General features: G+C 43.9%; 1 protein-coding gene across 3 annotated transcripts in view; it reads right to left on the bottom strand.

Annotated features, from left to right (window-relative positions):
* Positions 1 to 18332, bottom strand: part of LOC139543840 (netrin receptor UNC5C-like) — a 191202-nt gene that overhangs the window by 24791 nt on the left and 148079 nt on the right. The window contains exons 5-8 of one of the 3 annotated variants that reach the window (XM_071350310.1): positions 14161 to 14341; positions 12045 to 12212; positions 11561 to 11725; positions 5557 to 5616 (exon numbers count right to left, since the gene is read on the bottom strand). In XM_071350310.1, coding sequence (XP_071206411.1) covers positions 5557 to 5616; positions 11561 to 11725; positions 12045 to 12212; positions 14161 to 14341 — 574 coding nt within the window. The remainder of the gene's footprint in view (positions 1 to 5556; positions 5617 to 11560; positions 11726 to 12044; positions 12213 to 14160; positions 14342 to 18332) is intronic. The other 2 variants (XM_071350311.1, XM_071350312.1) reach the window with 2 other exon arrangements.

Below are 18332 nucleotides of genomic sequence, written 5' to 3'. Positions count from 1 at the left end.
GAAGATTGAGGTGGAGCGTGCCCACAGGTCTGGAAAACCTGCAACCAGCCCAGGTGACACACCCAGGCTAATAGTGGTCAAGTTCCTAAGGTATAAGAACAAGATGGCTGTTCTGGAGAGAGCCAAGAACTTGAGAGGAACCAATATCTTCCTTAATGAGGACTACTCGAAAGTTTTACACCAGAGGCGGAAATAACTTATCCCAGCCATGAAAGCTGCCAGAGAGCGTGGGGACATTGCTTACATCCACTACAACAGGCTCATTGTCCCCCCTCCCTCCCAAAGGAGTGGGAAGAGTGAGAGAGCCTAGCTTCCGGGTCACTAGCTTTAGCCCCACATCCCAAACGCACACATACACTAACTGACACTCACAAGTGCCTGATTGACTGACTCTATTAGCCAGAACAATGTCCTTGCCAATCATTGTGTGTTTGTTTATTTTTTCTTCATGTTATGTCCATCTCCGATACTCAGGAAAGAGTTTAAAATAACCCATATTAATATACACCGAGTGTACAAAACATTCTGAACACTCTTTCCTAACTCTTTCCATGACATACAGTGCATTAGGAAAAGTATTCAGACCCCTTGACTTTTTCCACATTTTGTTACGTTACAGCCTTGTTACGTTCTAAAACGGATTAAATACTTGTTTTCCCTCATCAATCTACACACAATACACCATAATGACAAAGTAAAAACAGGTTTTAAGAAATGTTTGCAATTGTATTAAACTTTTTTTTTTTTTTTTACTTATTTACATAAGTATTCAGACCTTTTGCTATGAGACTCGAAATTGAGCTCAGGTGCATCCTGTTTCCATTGATCATCCTTGAGATGTTTGTACAACTTGATTGGAGTCCACCTGTGGTAAATTCAATTGATTGGACATGATTTAGAAAGATACACACCCATCTATATAAGGTCCCACAGTTGACAGTGCATGTCAGAGCAAAAACCGAGCAAAGAAGTTGAAGGAATTGTCCATGGTGCTCCGAGACAGATTGTGTCGAGGCACAGATCCGGGGAAGGGTACCAAAACATTTCTGTTTTGGCCTCCATCATTCACACATTGGCCTCCATCATTCTTAAATGGAAGAAGTTAGGAACCACCAACACTCTTCCTAGACCTGGCTGCCCGGCCAAACTGAGCAATCGGGGGAGAAGGGCCTTGGTCAGGGAGGTGATCAAGAACCTGATGTTCACTCTGACAGAGCTCCAGAGTTCCTCTGTGGAGATGGGTGAACCTTCCAGAAGGACAACCATACTGCAGCACTCCACCAATCAGGCCTTTATGGTAGAGTGGCCAGACGGAAGCCACTCCTCAGTAAAAGGCACATGACAGCCCGCTTGGAGTTTGCCAAAAGGCACCTAAAGGACACGCAGAGCATGAGAAACAAGATTGAAACCAAGATTGAACTCTTTGGCCTGAATGCCAAGTGTCACGTCTGGAGGAAACCTGGCATCATCCCCACGGTGAAGCATGGTGGTGGCAGCATCATGCTGTGGAGATGTGTTTCAGCGGCAGGGACTGGGAGACTAGTCAGGATTGAGGGAAAGATGAACGGATCAAAGTACAGAGAAATCCTTGATGGAAACCTGCTTCAGAACACTCTGAGGTCTGAGGTCCTCTGAGGTCCTCAGACCTTCCAGCAGGACAACGACCCTGAGCACACAGCCAAGACAAGGCAGGAGTGGCTTCAGGACAACTCTCTGAATGTCATTGAGTGGCCCAGCCAGATCCTGGACATCCAACCTGACAGAGCTTGAGAGGATCTGCAGAGAAGTATGGGAGAAACTCCCCAAATACAGGTGTGCTAAGCTTGTAGTGTCATACCCAAGAAGACTCAACGTTGTAATCGCTGCCAAAGGTGCTTCAACAAAGTACTGAGTAAAGGTTCTGAATACTTACGTAAATGTGATATTTCAGTTTATTATTAATACATTTGCAAACATTTCTAAAAACCTATTTTGGCTTTTTTTGTTAATGTGTGTAGATTAGATTTTTTTTCTACCTTTTTTGAATAAGGCTGTAACGTAACAAAATGTGAAAAAAGTCAAGGGGTCTGAATTTTTTCCAAATGCACTGTAGGCTGACCTGGTGAATCCAGGTGAAAGCTATGATTCTTTATTGACGTCACTTGTTAAATCCACTTCAATCAGTGTAGATGAAGGGAATGAGACAGGTTAAAGAGGCATTTCCAAGCCTTGATACAATTGAGACATGGACTTTGTATGTATGCCATTCAGAGGGTGAATGGGCAAGACAAAAGATTGAAGTGCCTTTGAACAGGGTATGGTAGAAGGTGCCAGGCACACCAGTTTGAGTGTGTCAAGAACTGCAACGTTGCTGGGTTTTTCACACTCAACTGTTTCCCATGTGTATCAAGAATGGTCCACCACCCAAAGGACATCAAGCCAACTTGACAGAACTATGGGAAGCATTGGAGTCAACATGGCCAGCATCCCTGTGGAACGCCTTCGACACCTTGTAGAGCCCATGTGAATTATGGCTGTTCTGTGGGCAAAAGGGATGCAACTGAATATTATGTTAATATTAACGTTTCACTCAGTGTATGTGGCCTTAGAAATAAGATTCATGAAATAAATAACTTGCTAAGATCAGATAACATTCACATATTGTCCATCTTTGAGACTCACTTAGAGAATTCCTTTGATTATACAGCAGTAGCAATGCAGGGATATAACATCTACAGAAGAGACAGGAATGCCTATGGAGGAGGTGTTGCTGCATATATTCAGAGCCATATTCCTGTAAAGCTTGGAGAGGATCTCATGTCTAATGCTGTTGTAGTGTTGTGGTTGCAGGTTCACCTGCCTCATCTAAAGCCTATTATTTTGGGGTGATGCTATAGGCCACCAACTGTTAACATTCATTATCTGGATGTGTGTGCAATTCTTGATAATTTGTGTGATTTTAACAGAGAGTTGTATTTTTCATGAAGCTGTCCACTCAAGAGGAAGCTACTCATTATAACCAGTGTCTGTAATCTAGTTCGGGTTATTAATCAACCTACCAGGGTATTTACAAACAGTACAGGAATTACATCATCCACGTGTATTGATCACATTTTCACCAATGCTGTAGAGCTCTGCTCTGAAGCTGTATCCATACACATTGGATGTACTGACCATAATATAGTGTCCATATCTAGAAAAGCCAAAGTTCCAAAGGCTGGGCCTAAAATAGTGTATAAGAGATCATACAAAGCTTTTGTACTGATTCCAATGTTAAAGATAGAAAAATATTTGTTGGTTTGATGTATGTAATATGGAGCATCCAGATGCTGCACTTGATGCATTTATGAAATAGTTTCTTCCAGTTATTTACAAGCATGCAACTATTAAGAAACTGACTGTTAGAACTGTTAAGGCTCCATGGATTGATGAGGAATTGAAAAGCTGTATGGTTGAGAGGGACGAGGCAAAAGGAGTGACGAATAAGCCTGGCTGCTCATTTGATTGGTAAATCTACTGTAATTTGAGAAATGTGACTAAACTGAACAAAAGCAAGAAGAAATGGTATTATGAAACCAAGATAAATTACATAAAGAAAAATGCGAAAAAGCTTTGGGATACTTTAAATGAAATTATGGGAAGAACGACTAATTCAACTCCACCTTTCATTGAATCAGATGGCTCATTTATCCCAAAACCTTTTGATTTTAATGCCAATTACTTTAATGACTATTTAATTGGCAAAGTAGGCAAACATAGGCATGAAATGACAACAACAAACTGCGAGCCATCATATTCATGCATAAAATACCTAACAATGAAGAGAAAGCATTGTAATTTAGATTTAGTGCGGGTGAGGCAGAAAAATTATTGTTGTGAATCAAAAATGAGAAACCAACTTGTATTGACAACTTAGATAGAAAAATATTTGTCCTCAGACCTGGAGGGAAGTCAAAGTAATTCCGCTACCCAAGAATTGGAAAGCACCCTTTACTGGTTCTAACAGCCGACCAATCAGCTTGCTGACGACTCTTAGCAAACTTTTGAAAAGAATTTGACCCGATACAATGCTATTTGTCTGTAAACAAATTAACAAAAGAGTTTCAGCATACTTATAGAGAGGGGCACTCAACATGTACTGCACTGACACAAATGACAGATGATTGTTTGAAAGAAATTGATAATAAGAAGATTGTGGGAGCTGTATTGTTAGATTTCAGTGCAGCCTTTGATATTATTGATATACATAACCTGTTGTTGAAAAAAACGTATGTGTTATGGTTTTTCAACCTCTGCCATATTGTGGATTCAGAGCCATCTATCTATTAGAACTTAGGTTTTCTTTAATGGAATGTTAAACATGTAAAGTGTGGTGCACCGCAGGGCAGCTCTCTTGGTCCTTTACTCTTTTCTATTTTTACCAATGATCTGCCACTGGCATTAAACAATGCATGTGTGTGTATTTAGTGAAATCAATGCAACTCTAAACAGAGTTTCTGTCAGTTTTAGAATGGCTTGCTAGTAATAAACTAGTCCTGAACATCTCTAAAACTAAGAGCATTGTATTTGTTACAAATCATTCACTAAGTTCTAGACAGCTGAATCTGATGATGAATAATGTGGCTGTTGAGCAAGTTGAGTACCTTGAATTGTAAACTGTCATGGTTGATTCAATGGTTATAAAGTTGCGGCACTGACACACATACTTACCCCACCAGACATGCCACCAGGGGTCTTTTCACAGTCCCCAAATCCAGAACAAATTCAAAAAACGTACAGTATTATATAGAGCCGTGATTGCATGGAACTCCCTTCCATCAAAGATTACTAAAGTGATCAGCAAACAGATAAAGCAACAACGCCTCTCCCCTATTTGCCCTAGATATTGTGTGTATATACTGATATGTAGGCTATGTGTGACATTTTACATTGATGTCATTCTGTCCTTGAACTGTTCTTGTTTATTAATATTCTGTATTATTTCATGTTTCATGTTTTGTGTAGACCCCAGGAAGAGTAGGTGCTGCTATCGTAACAGCTAATGGAGATCCTAATAAAATACCAAATCCCTGTGGACTGGGGTAAGACAGTGGCAGGCTGGCAGCGTAGAGACAATGAGCACCAACATGATAGACGGGCACTACCAGCCAAGGGTAAGAGGGCCAGTCAGGGTGAAAACAGATAGTCAAGCAGCCAAGGTACGCGATACGAGAGAAAGCAGAGAGACAGAAAGGTAGAGAGAGGGAGCTACCACAGGAGGCTAGGGGGAGTGAAAGAAGGAGTGTGAGGCATGGCAGGGTACAGGGCAGTGATTATGGAGGACAATGGGAAATAAGGTTGACACTTTATTTGACAGGGTATATATAAGGTCTTTATGCACTGTCATCTGACCAAATAACTATGTAAAAACATCATTGCGAATAGGAAACTGGAGCAATGTTTGCAAATGCCTGCTTGTTAGATGCTTGTTATGCAGATACTGTAAAGACCTCATGCATATACCTCGCCATGAAAGTGTGTCTCGTGAAAAAAAGAACAAAAAAAGGAATGAATACATAAATAAAAACAATAACTCACATGGATATCCCAAATCAATCTTGTCTTTGTTGAATTCAGAGGACTTCTGATAAAAGGAACCTTGGGGAGAGGAGGGAGAGGGGGGAGAGGAGGGAGAGGGGGAGGAGGTGGGACAGGAGGATGAAAATCAAATTTAAAAGAAACAGAAAAACAAACAATGCAACAGAGAAGGCATGAGGAATGATGGCACAGGGAAACAATCTCTCTTGATCTGGACGCTCCCCTCTCCTCTCTCAGTCTCTATGGGCCGTGCGTGGAGAGAGGGAGGAGAGGAGCAGGGGCGTCGGAGGAGAGGAGAGGACGAGAGGAGGAGGGCCTGTGGGGAAGTGGTGTTATCCATCAGCTGCATGGGTTTAGTGCTTTAGCAGCACTAGCGAATGGCTGTGGGGAGAGGAGGAGAGGAGGAATGGAGAGGAGGAGAGGAGGAATGGAGAGGAGGATGGGAGGATGGGAGGAGGAGCTAGCTGAGGCTGACAGACAGCAGGAGAATGCCAGGGTCAATAGCACCGACAGCGCTGCATCTGTCACAGCTGGGCTGGGGAATCACCTCCCACATTAGAGGTGGAGGGGTAGAGGAATGGTCGAGCTGTATGAGGGAAGGTCAAAATGGAAATGACTGAACACACCACACATATCCATACTGTGTTGACACTTACTGTGCTTTAAAGGCCTAAACACAACGCCACAAAAACAATAAACACCCCAGAGAACGCACACTAAACACACACAGACGCGTTTCCAGGGAACACACACAGTCACACGCATCACTCCATCACCTGGGACATACACAAACAGACAAACAATGAGCTCCTGATGGAGAGGAAGAGGGGGGATAGGTAGACAAGTCAATGGACAGTCAAATCTATAGTGTGATAGATGGGGTGAGTGTGTACATGTAATCAGACTGAGGAGACCGAGACAGAGAGCCGGGGGAGTTGACTGTCAGAACAGGCCTAAATGATGGGACCTCTGGACCCATCCTGCTTACTTATATTCATGCTGAGTGAGTCTGTTGCCACTGTAAAAACCTGCTTTAGCGAGAGCTTCCTAAAGGAAACCAACGCTGTAGACCCCGTTTCCATTGGGGCTGTTCTTTCAACGTGACAAGGCTGAGCTGTGGACGAGAGAGGTGCTCCTACTGGAAATCATTGTCTATTTTTCAGTCATTTGTTCAGATGCTTTCTGAATAGTAATATGACTGGTTTCTACATCTGTGTCCCCAACAACAGGCATGGCTGGCTAAAGTAGTCTTTATAATTGATTGATTCCCATATGTACTGTATCTTAGCGACAGTTGAAGTCGGAGGTTTTTCACAATTCCTGACAATTAATCCTAGTAAAGATTCCCTGTCTTAGGTCAGTTAGGATCACCACTTTATTTTAAGAATGTGTAATGTCAGAATAATAGTAGAGAGAATGATTTATTTCAACTTATATTTCTTTCATCACATTCCCAGTGGGTCAGAAGTTTACATACACTCAATTAGTATTTGGCAGCATTGCGTTTAAATTGTTTAACTTGGTCAAACGTTTTAGGGTAGCCTTCCACAAGCTTCCCACAATAAATTGGGTGAATTTTGGCCCATTCCTCCTGACAGAGCTGGTGTAACTGAGTCAGGTTTGTAGGCCTCCTTGATCGCAAAAACTTTTCAGTTCTGCCCACAAATTTTCTATAGGATTGCGGTCAGAGCTTTGTGATGGTCACTCCAATACCTTGACTCTGTTGTCTTTAAGCCATTTTGCCACAACTTTGGAAGTATGCTTGGGGTCATTGTCCATTTGGAAGACCCGTTTGCGACCAAGCTTTAACTTCCTGACTGATGTCTTGAGATGTTGCTTCAATATATCCACATAATTTTCCATCCTCATGATGCCATCTATTTTGTGAAGTGCACCAGTCCCTCCTGCAGCAAAACACTCCCACAACATGATGCTGCCACCCCCGTGCTTCACAGTTGGGATGGTGTTCTTTGGCTTGCAAGCCTTCCCCTTTATCCTCCAAACATAACAATGGTTATTATGGCCAAACAGTTCTATTTTTGTTTCATCAGACCAGAGGACATTTCTCAAACAAAGTACGATCTTTGTCCCCATGGGCAGTTGCAAACCGTAATCTGGCTTTTTTATGGCCGTTTTGGAGCAGTTCCTTCCTTGCTGAGCGGCCTTTCAGTGTATGTCGATTATAGGACTCGTTTTACTGTGGATATAGATACTTTTGTACCTGTTTCCTCCAGCATCTTCACAAGGTAATTTGCTGTTGTTCTAGGATTGATTTGCACTTTTCGCACCAAAGTATGTTCATCTCTAAGAGACAGAACGCGTCTCCTTCCTGAGCGGTATGACGGGTATGTGGTCCCATGGTGTTTATACTTGTGTTCTATTGTTTGTACAGATGAACGTGGTACCTTCAGGTGTTTGGAAATTGCTCCCAAGGATGAACCAGACTTGTGGAGGTCTACAATTATTTTTCTGAGGTCTTGGCTGATTTCTTTTGATTTTCCTATGATGTCAAGCAAAGAGGCAGTGAGTTTGAAGGTAGGCCTTGAAATACATGCACAGGTACACCTCCAATTGACTCAAATTATGTCAATTAGCCTATCAGAAGCTTCTAAAGCCTTGACATAGTTTTCTGGAATTTTCCAAGCTGTTTAAAGGCACAGTCAACTCAGTGTATGTAAACTTCTGACCCACTGGAATTGTGATACAGTGAATTATAAGTGAAATAATCTGTCTGTAAACAATTGTTTGAAAAATGACTTGTATCTTGCACAAAGTAGATGTCCTAACCGACTTGCCAAAACTATAGTTTGTTAACAAGAAATTTGGGGAGTGGTTGAAAAACGAGTTTTAATGACTCCAACCTAAGTGTATGTAAACTTCCAACTTCAACTGTACATATTTAACATGGAATTATGCGTAAGAATCTTCCATTCCCAAAACGACTACAATTAGACATATATTAATGTTGTTGTCTAGCCCTATCTATTTTAGTGGTAAATGTTGACTATATTACATACAATTATATAATTCAGCAAAAAAATAAATAAAAAAAATACAAGCCTTGAGGTAAATATAATACAATGTAGTGATATTTCACAGTGTCTGGTGTTTGATAAGAATAAAGGCTGTCTTAGACCTTGTGCTGCAGTCAGCCCTACCCTTTCTACAGATCGATATGTCAACAAAATGTCATCTGTCTGAGAGCGGAGTTACCACAGCCTTGGAAAACAACATCAGAATCAACTAAGACAGGCCGAAAGAGAGAGAGAGAAAGAGAGAGAGAGGGGGGGAGAGAGCGAGAGAAAGAGAGAAAGAGAGAGAGAGAGGCACAAACACATGAGGGACAGAGGGTCAAACTACCTTCACATTGAACTCACCACTAAGGACGGTTAGATATACTGTTACTACAGTGAAAGTCTGACCCCTTTATTCATCTATCCTTCAATATTTAGCGCCTTTTCCAGAATAAAGGTTATAAATAAGCAAGTTTGATGACGAGTATATAGTAGCAAATCAGGGTGAGCAACATTGCTATTCGTCTGACTAATTAGTTCATCAAATCAATCAGATGGATTACATTTTGCAGTGTTTAAAATTATTTATTTTTTTAAAACATGAGATCAAACTGGAACAGAATCTAAGGGTCTCTATTAGTGCTGATCCCAGACCAGTGTAGAGAGAGGAAAATCAGTGGGCGAGATGAGTTCAGATTGCACACATCTTCCATTCCCAATCATATTTGCCATAATGTGAGCTTTTTAGATAATGGGCCGCTCTCCTAAATGCGGGTGGAGATGGTTATTAGCGTTGACATAAGTGGCTTCACCCTCTTAGCTTTCCTAAAATCAATCCAGGGAACGATCCTAAATCTATATGGATATGGGTATATATCCTCTGCAAACTGGCCATTAATCTAACAGAGAACTAATGCTTCTGCAATGGGCTTATTCTGGGAGAGAGCGAGAGAGAGGGGGAGAGGGAAAGAGGGAGAGAGAGAGATGGAAGGAGAGGGAGCTTCACGAGGGCTTCACAGCCCGCTGAGATAAAATAAAAAAGGCTGAAGGAAACGTTTGTTCCATCTCAAAGCTGCTATTTGAATTATTTCACCTGCATTTAAAACAACAGATCAACCACAATTTCAGTGTGACAAAGTTGTATATACACAGCTTATCCATCTTGCTAAATATGCATTAGTAATCAGTAAATGTACCGTTGTTTGTATTCATTATATTAGTGACATTCACATCATCTGGATCATACCAGTCAGACATAGGTACAATCTACATGTCATGATGGAATGTGGTGACTATATAGGTCATATTCATGGTATGGAGCAGCTATGTCTGCATTATTTACAAGTCTATTGGCTACTGTACAACATATCATATTAGTGGAATGCATGTGACCATCTGCATCCTATATGGCACATGACATGTAAAGACTGTCTGGGTTCCATTAGTGTCATATAGAACATCTGGAACGTCTGCACGGTGTTATTGGAGTGCGGTGACTGTCTGGGTTCTATTAGTGTCACACTGGAACCGTAGAGGAACCAGAGGCAGTGTGTGGGCTTCTCACCCTAAAGACTTTATTAGGAAGGGAGTGATTTAAAAAAGACTCGCCCCTTACTTTTAATTTGACAAGAACACTCTTGCTCCTGCCTACAGCGCTCTCCCCCTTTCTCTCTCGCGTTCTCTCCCTCCCTCTCAGAATTAGCAGATAAGCACGACTTCAAAGTAGAAAAGGTTTTACCCTGCGAGTCTGCAGCACACAGAACAAAGCAGCTGAAAGCTACAGCATGTTTCCAATCTCTGCAGCTCTCTGAATGTATAATAAGGGAAAAGAAGGCAGGATTGTTGGCTCAACTGAACTGTGTGTTTCTCGCTCTCCATAAAAAATTTCTCAAAGAGCATTTCTCCGCCTACGGAAAATCTCCAGCGGTCCGACCACAAGCTGGGTTTAGGCTGTGTTTTCAAGAGGAGTTCAGAGCAAAACAATAACATTTATAGAATGATTGCGGAGCACTAGGAGGAAATGCCAGGAAACTCTACTGCCTTTCCCCCCCCCACCTTTAATACTTCTAAAATGTTGCGAGAGAGCTACAGGGAAACAAATACTAGCCTGCTTGTCAACACATATAATTGGGCGTTCAGGAAAAGCAGCATGTCTGTGCTTGTGCTTCCTCTCATTGGACCGATGGAAGCCCGTGCTTTTTAAATTAGAGCAGCAATCGTAGTAGCTCAGCAATTATGAGCTTCCCTGTAAGTACATTATAATCACTTATCATTATTTTAAATATAGCTCCTGAATGCCCACTCTGTGACAAGGGTAATAGCTTACAGTAATGCTGCCTGGTGGTGTGGTGACGAGGCTGTTGTTTAACACACACTGACTATTCTAGATGTACTCTCTAGGGCCCAGGGCGGAACAAAGATACACATTGTCTCCTGTAATTTTACTCCAAAACAGCGGAAAGTGTGTGTGACGGAAAGAGAAAAAGTGTGTGTGTGCGTGAGTGGTAAGTGTATGTTAGTGCAAGGATGTGAATGTAAGTGTGAAACAGAGTAGAGAAAGGGATACAGGGGAAGTGGGTGGAGGTGTCTTGTGGGAGTGCAGTGAGAAACAGGATGGCTCCTAACCACACAGACAGACAGACAGAGACAGAGACAGAGACAGAGACAGAGACAGAGACAGAGACAGAGACAGACAGACAGACAGACAGACAGACAGACAGACAGACAGACAGACAGACAGACAGACAGACAGACAGACAGACAGACAGACAGACAGACAGACAGACAGAGACAGAGACAGAGACAGAGACAGAGACAGACAGACAGACAGACACAGAGACAGAGACAGAGACAGAGACAGAGACAGAGACAGAGACAGAGACAGAGACAGACAGACAGATAGGGATCACGTAATAATGCATTGGGTTCCTACAGAGGCAGACAGAGGAGGGTAGGATAGAGTGGGGATGGTAATCATGTACTGTACTCACTCTGCATACACAGGCCATCGGTGCAGTTCTTGGACTGAAGCACCATGCCCTCACAGTCCTTCCCCCCGTTTTTGGGCGCCGGGGCGCTGCACTCCCTCCTCCTCCAGTGGGTACACTCTGTCCCACACGTGGACCATTTACTCCACTCTGTCCACAGACCATCCACTAACACACAGAGGGGAGGGAGGGAGTGGGGGGCGGGGGCATGGTGGTGGGGAGGGAGGGATGGAGGGAGGGAGGGAGGAGAGGGGGAGAAGGCATGGAGGGTGGGAGTGAGAGTGTGCGAGATTGGGTGCATGAGTATGTGACAATTAGTGGGAAAGAAACGGGGTGGGGTTGGGCGGGGCGGAGTGGGTTGGGGAAGAGTGAGAGTAAGAATGATAGATATCTATATTTATGAAAATATATAGTGCTCTGTTTGTGTTGTCCAGTAAATTGCACTCCCCTGCTCCATAAGGGCTGTGACAAGTGGCGCAGTAACTACCTGGGCACAGTGGGTTGCATGCCAGCTTCTGAATGCCTTGCCCGTCACAGATGGCGCCCCCATTGAGCGGTGCTGGGTTGGTGCAGCTCCGCGTGCGCTTCTGGTAGCCACGGCCACAGCGACTGTTACACACCGTCCACTCTGTCCATGTTGACCAGGCGCCATTCACTGTAGAAAAACCCCAACAACATCGGAAAACAACATGTTTAACACTTTAGCAAATACAATCGTTGTCCTTTTTATAGTGGCATTGAGTGAGTCTTAGAGAATGTGAGTGTTTTCCACCAGCCCTTTTTTGCTCGAATGAACATGGCATTGAAGAATCTGTAGCACACTTGGGTTCTCCCCTGTTAGCACGGTTCATTAGTTAGCTATGTGGACAGGCTATTCTGGCTGCTGTATTTCCCATCTTCTGAATCCCTCAAATCCTTTCTTCCTTTCCTCCAATTCCATCTGCGTCTCAGTCGAAATCCAGAGCAGAATGACAGTGGGGTGTGTGGCTGAGAACACGACTGTGGCATTTCAGATGTGAGGAGCTGGAGGCCCCTCAGAGCTTACGAGGAGTGAAGCCCCAAGCATCAGACTCCACGGGAGCAGAGCCAAAGCCCTGCCTTTCTTCACTGTCTCTTTCTTTACTTATGGGGTTTATTACTCTTCCTCCTTCTCCGCCTCTCTCTTTCTCCATCCATCCCTCTCTCTGCGTGTCCTCCCCAGCCCTTTCCCAGATTCCTTGTTGTGGTGCAGGCTGGAAAACCACTGGGCTGGTCTGTCTCCTCTGGTAACGAGGGAACCTCTCTCTCTCCCTCTCCCTCTCTGTCTCTCCCTCTCTCCGTTTCTCTGTCTCTCTGTCTCTATGTCTGTCTGTGTGTTTGTGTGTATGCCTGCATACAGGGGAGGGGGACGGGGAAGAGGGACTGACGCAATCCAGGCAGAGAAAGTGGCTTCTGGTGTATTCTTTTAAGGATGAGCCAACATCAAAGCTGTCTTCCCGGCGCACTCACTCAATCCTTCCAGACTGCATTAGTGAAGGGAAAAGCCTAGCAGGGACAGCGACCCCAGTCCCTGAAGACCCCAAAGTCTGCTGACACAGATGCGCGCACACACACACACACACACACACACACACACACACACACACACACACACACACACACACACACACACACACACACACACACACACACACACACACACACACACACACACACACACACACACACACACACACTGTTGCTCTACTTCACCCTCATACTGGACTCATCTAAGCCACACATGCTGCTCTCGCCTGTCAGAACGGACAACTAAAATAGATAAATTAACAAATAGGACACCAACAATAACTTAGGACCCCCTAATCCCCCATAATCCTCCATGGCAGGGCCAGTGTGTGTGATTTATGGATGATGTGCTGTGCTGGGAGACACTGGAGGGATGGAAGGAGAGATAGATTTGAAACCTGACCCTGGTGACATCATCAATTCCTGCAAACCTCCACCCATTCTGGCCCGGTTTTCTGTCGTGTATGCGCGCTCACTCCCGCGTGCGTATTTTTGTGTAGGAGGTTAAGGCTATAAAACAGCCTCGTGTCTGTTAGCTGATGATTAGCTAGACTGACAGACTGATTTAATAACTTGAGGTTTAGCCACTTCACATGCTGGGTGGGGGTAGTTACGTTCCTTCTAGGGTGGAAGAAGCCCTGAGGCCTGAATGTCTGTGCTGTCACGCGTGTCTAATCCCCTAAGGAGAGACTGGGGAGCAGAGAGGTACAGTGGTTATCAGGACTCAGGCGAGGGTGAGGATAAGGAGGGGTGAGGATTCCTGGCCTCTCCAGTCAAAGACCTATCACAACCTGACAGGGTCCAGCTACACTGAACCAAAATATAAACGCAACATTCTACAATTTCAAAGATTTTACTGAGTTACAGTTCATATAAGGAAATCAATCAACTGATATAAACTCATTAGGCCCTAATCTATAGATTTCACGTGACTGGGAATACAGATATGCATCTGTTGCTGACAGACACCTTAAGAAAAATCCCAACCAGTTGCCTCATGCAGTGCAACTTTAGAAGGATGTTACAGTTAACGTGTCACGGTGAGAGTTGATTGCTACCGTAGACGATGACTGTTGCCGTGGTACTGCGTCTCTTGGCGACGATGTTCTTGGCGACACAGGTGTAGTTAGCGGTGTCAGACAGTCTGGCCTGTTTGATGATCAGGTTATGGTCGATGGTGATGTAGAAGTTGCGGTCATCAGCAGGGTCTATGATCTCCTCGTTCTTCAGCCACTCCACCTGGGAGGGAGGGGCAGAGAGAGAGAGCGAGAGAGAGACAGAGAGAGAGACAGAGAGACAGAGAGAGAGAGAATGAAAGAATTAGAAAATAAGAAGGAAAGAAAGATAAAGAGAGAGAGACCATGAATATTGTTCCTCAGTGAGGAACAGTAGACATCAAAACCAGTCGGTAAGAGCAGACATGAAACTGGGACTGCACGGCAGTCAGACACGTTAACCTGATTTCCTCTGGAATAAATCACAAGGAAGTGTTTAAAGGGTTTAAAGACATTTTCTTCTCTTTGTCTCCCATTCACCTCTCCAATAAAGCTCAAGTCCAGGATTACAGCAACACTATTTATGTCTCTGAGGCCTGTGTCTTTCTATAAAAAGCTATCATGTTCTCTTTTCATTTCCCCAGAACAGAACAAAGTAATACTGTATTGTCAGACAGCGAGAGGAAAGGAAATTCGTTGCTATATTTGGAACTGCAAAGCTCCTTGACCTTTCCTTATGAATTTCAGTTTTTTTCTCCAAATGACACAGATATTGAACTCCTGATAATATCAGAAAACAGGGAACCGTGTGGGGCTTTTATTTGACCGTAAATCACAGAAACACTTTTCTTCACCTCATCCTCCTCGGGTGTGAAGGCTGGGCCTCAGGCAGAGAGACCGGTCCGCTTTACACAGACAGACAGACAGACAGACAGAGGAAGGCAGTTTCAAAGACTTCTTCACACTTTTCATCTGAATCGTCTAACTGTTTTCTCTCGAGAAAAGACATCCTGTGTGTAGTCAGAGTCAGGGAATGCATTGAGTGCATAGAGAGAGGTGAACAGCACAGGAGACATCCTGTGCATTGTGCTTCCTCCTGACAAGCAGACGATGCCAGATAAGGTCAGAGCAGGCCTGGGAGAGATAAGAAGTCTGTTTGGCTGGCCATTGTCTAAGAACTATTGGAGGACACTTGATCTACACCTCAGAGAACTGAAGAAACTCTCCCATTTGAACCCTGCCAAGCCTAAAGAATCTGTGGGCGCTGGTCTAAGTGACTGCAGTGAAATGACTTGAGAGCCAAGAGCCTGGTGCTGGAATAGGTGGGTGTACTGTAGTCTTCGAGTGATAAGATCTGTGTTTTTCTTCTGATTGTTCTAAAAGCAGCATCACGATGACTGTCTCACTAAACAAGATGGACAGATTGTGATACAGGTGAGATAGAAGCCTCGCTACCATCACTAGCATCTGCAGTGTCTGAAGATGACAGATATCACGACTACACCATCAAAGAGGGTCCTGCTTGTATAGAGCCGCCTGCCTGCCTGCCTGCCTGCACCCCTATCCTGCAACAGCAATACAGGGAGACTTAAGGCAGAGCTACTTTCAACACTCTAGCTAGCAGCAATTAACGGCAGCTTAAAACTCCCACTCAAACTGAATTCATCCGTCATAAACATAATACCACTCCAGAACAGAGGCAGACTCGTGGTGACAGATTCACATCAAAAGACAGCGGAAAAACAATTAGCAGCAGAGCTCGGTGGCAAACTTCTGTATGCGCAACGTCATATTCCTCTGCTGATATGTTGCTTATGAGTGTTTTCCTCCATAAACATTTATCAGGCAAATCAATCGCATGCAGCGCAGTGGTTAGGGTTCCCTCCCCTGCTGTCTGGCTCGTCAGTGAAATTAAGCCCAGGCTCTTGTACTCCACAGCACAACAATGCAATACACCCGCTCTCATCCCGTCTCATATCCAGTCCTAACGCATCCAGTGCCTTGTCTGCCCAGCTCCCGCTAACGTTAGATAGCATCTCATATCATTTATCACGGGGATACCAGGGCCAATCAAACAGCAAACAGAGACAACACAAATCTGCTCTCGACTCTCCTACAGAAGAAAAAGCTGTGTTTTTAACCCTGAGATAATGAGATAGCTGAAGAGTCACTTCACTAGACGAGGGGAGGATCTAAACGACAGGGAACAGGAGATCTCAATATGTCTGGGGAATATGATATCTGAGAAATAACACCGTTGTCTGATGTCATAACCCAGCGTTTCCCAAACTCGGTCCTGGGGACCACAAAGGGTTGAGCGTTTTGGTTTTTGCCCTAACACTACACAGCCGGTTCAAATTATCAAAGCTTGATGATTAGTTGATTATGTGAATCAGCTGTGTAGTGCTAGGGCAAGAAACAAAACGTGTACCCATTGGGGTCCCCAGGACCGAGTTTGGGAAACCCTGTCATAAACAGTAATAAGCATGTCAATTGAATGAATGATTGAAGGATACCTGTCATTACCAATACGTATCTCATCTGTCTTAGTATGTATGTCAGTGTCTGTTTGACACCTGGTGTGGCTTCATCAGTTAGTTCGAGAATATGACCCGGAAGATAGTGAAATGAAACACAAATACAACAAACTGTTTTACAAACCCATTCTGTAGAAACGCCATTAATCCAGAACGCATACCAATCGAGGTGAATGTCTTGTGAGTATCAACGTGACGGGTATTAAACCCATCGCTAAAAAAAAAGTCATCAACATAATGATAGCAGATAGCGATGCTGCCCGTGGTAATCAGAAAACTCCACCAATGTAAATCAATAAGGATTACATATAAACCCAGGGGATGGGAGGCGAGCACAAGTGATTATACGCATCACTACATTTACTGAGGAAAACAAGCAAACAACACACACAAACAGAAATGCGTGGAAGCAGCGTGTGTGTGTGTGTGTGTGTGTGTGTGTGTGTGTGTGTGTGTGTGTGTGTGTGTGTGTGTGTGTGTGTGTGTGTGTGTGTGTGTGTGTGTGTGTGTGTGTGTGTGTGTGTGTGTGTGTGTTTAGCACAGCTGAGTGGGACGCTGATTGGCCTGGGCCTGGCCTGCTGGGACAGTGGTTATGTTATTTTTTACCCTTGTCCTGATGGAGCTGTGTGTGTTCCCGTGTGTGTAGTGAGTATGTGTGGTCCTCTGTGTTCCAACGGAATACACACTCACCTTGCCTCACACTAAAGGGAACACGGCCATTCAGAACATCTGAATTAAATAGTGAACGAGGCTGACAAATATGACAAGCAATGCCGATCACGTCACATGTGAAGATTCCCTATGAATATATCCTCCGTGTTTAAAAAAGAAACGAACGCCTGACAGTAGTATTGACTGATCGCCATTTTGAGACCGTTCTCTCTTTGTACTGATGGATCGACTAAAAGGGGTTGTGACAAAGCTTCCAATAAAACAAACGAGGGAGATGAAAGTAAGAAGAAAAAGAGTCAAAGACATGATGGAGTTGATTGACACATTGTTCTGTTAACCACAGCCTTTGGTATGTGAAAGCCTGTTCTTGTAATGGGGATTGACAGTCGGCACAGAGAGGTGGTTATCTAATTTTGCACCAATCAGAGAGGCAGCCTCTCCAAACAGGCTGCGTTCAGAAGTCAAGAGCGGTGTGAGGGTAATTAAAAACTGAACAAAAGAGCTTTTTTAACGCTGTAGAAAGAGGGAGGGAGACACGAGGAGGTGGAAACCCTTGTCAAAAAAGAAAGGAAAGTGTGTGTGTGTGTGCGCGCATGTGTAAAGACTGCCACGGCTCATATTTGTCACTCAAAGTCAATGCACTGTTCACTCAATATGAGTCATTTTTACACTTTTACTAATATAATTATAACTAGTAAACGTGTGACCATGGATGCCTAGAAGGGACAATAACACATTTTAGAACCATCGTATGAGTGATCAAAATAACTCAAAAAACGTTCACACCCCCTGTCACACACACTCACACACACACAAACACAGAGACGCTGGCACCGAGCTTGTTACCGGCTGATTGGCACCGGCACATTCCGGGAGGTAATTGGCACAATTCTAGTCGTTAACGCAGGGAAATAGCCACATGTCAACTGTCATAAAGAGAGGGAGGGAGTCTTTATGTCAGAGACGAGAAAATAAACAGCGAAAGAGAGAGAAAGAAACAGAAGTAGAGAGAGAGTGGGAGAGAAA

Source organism: Salvelinus alpinus, chromosome 18, assembly GCF_045679555.1.
Source record: "Salvelinus alpinus chromosome 18, SLU_Salpinus.1, whole genome shotgun sequence".
Lineage (NCBI taxonomy): Eukaryota > Metazoa > Chordata > Actinopteri > Salmoniformes > Salmonidae > Salvelinus > Salvelinus alpinus.
The sequence above is the reverse complement of the archived record's forward strand: the minus strand, read 5'-3'. Positions and strand labels throughout refer to the sequence as shown.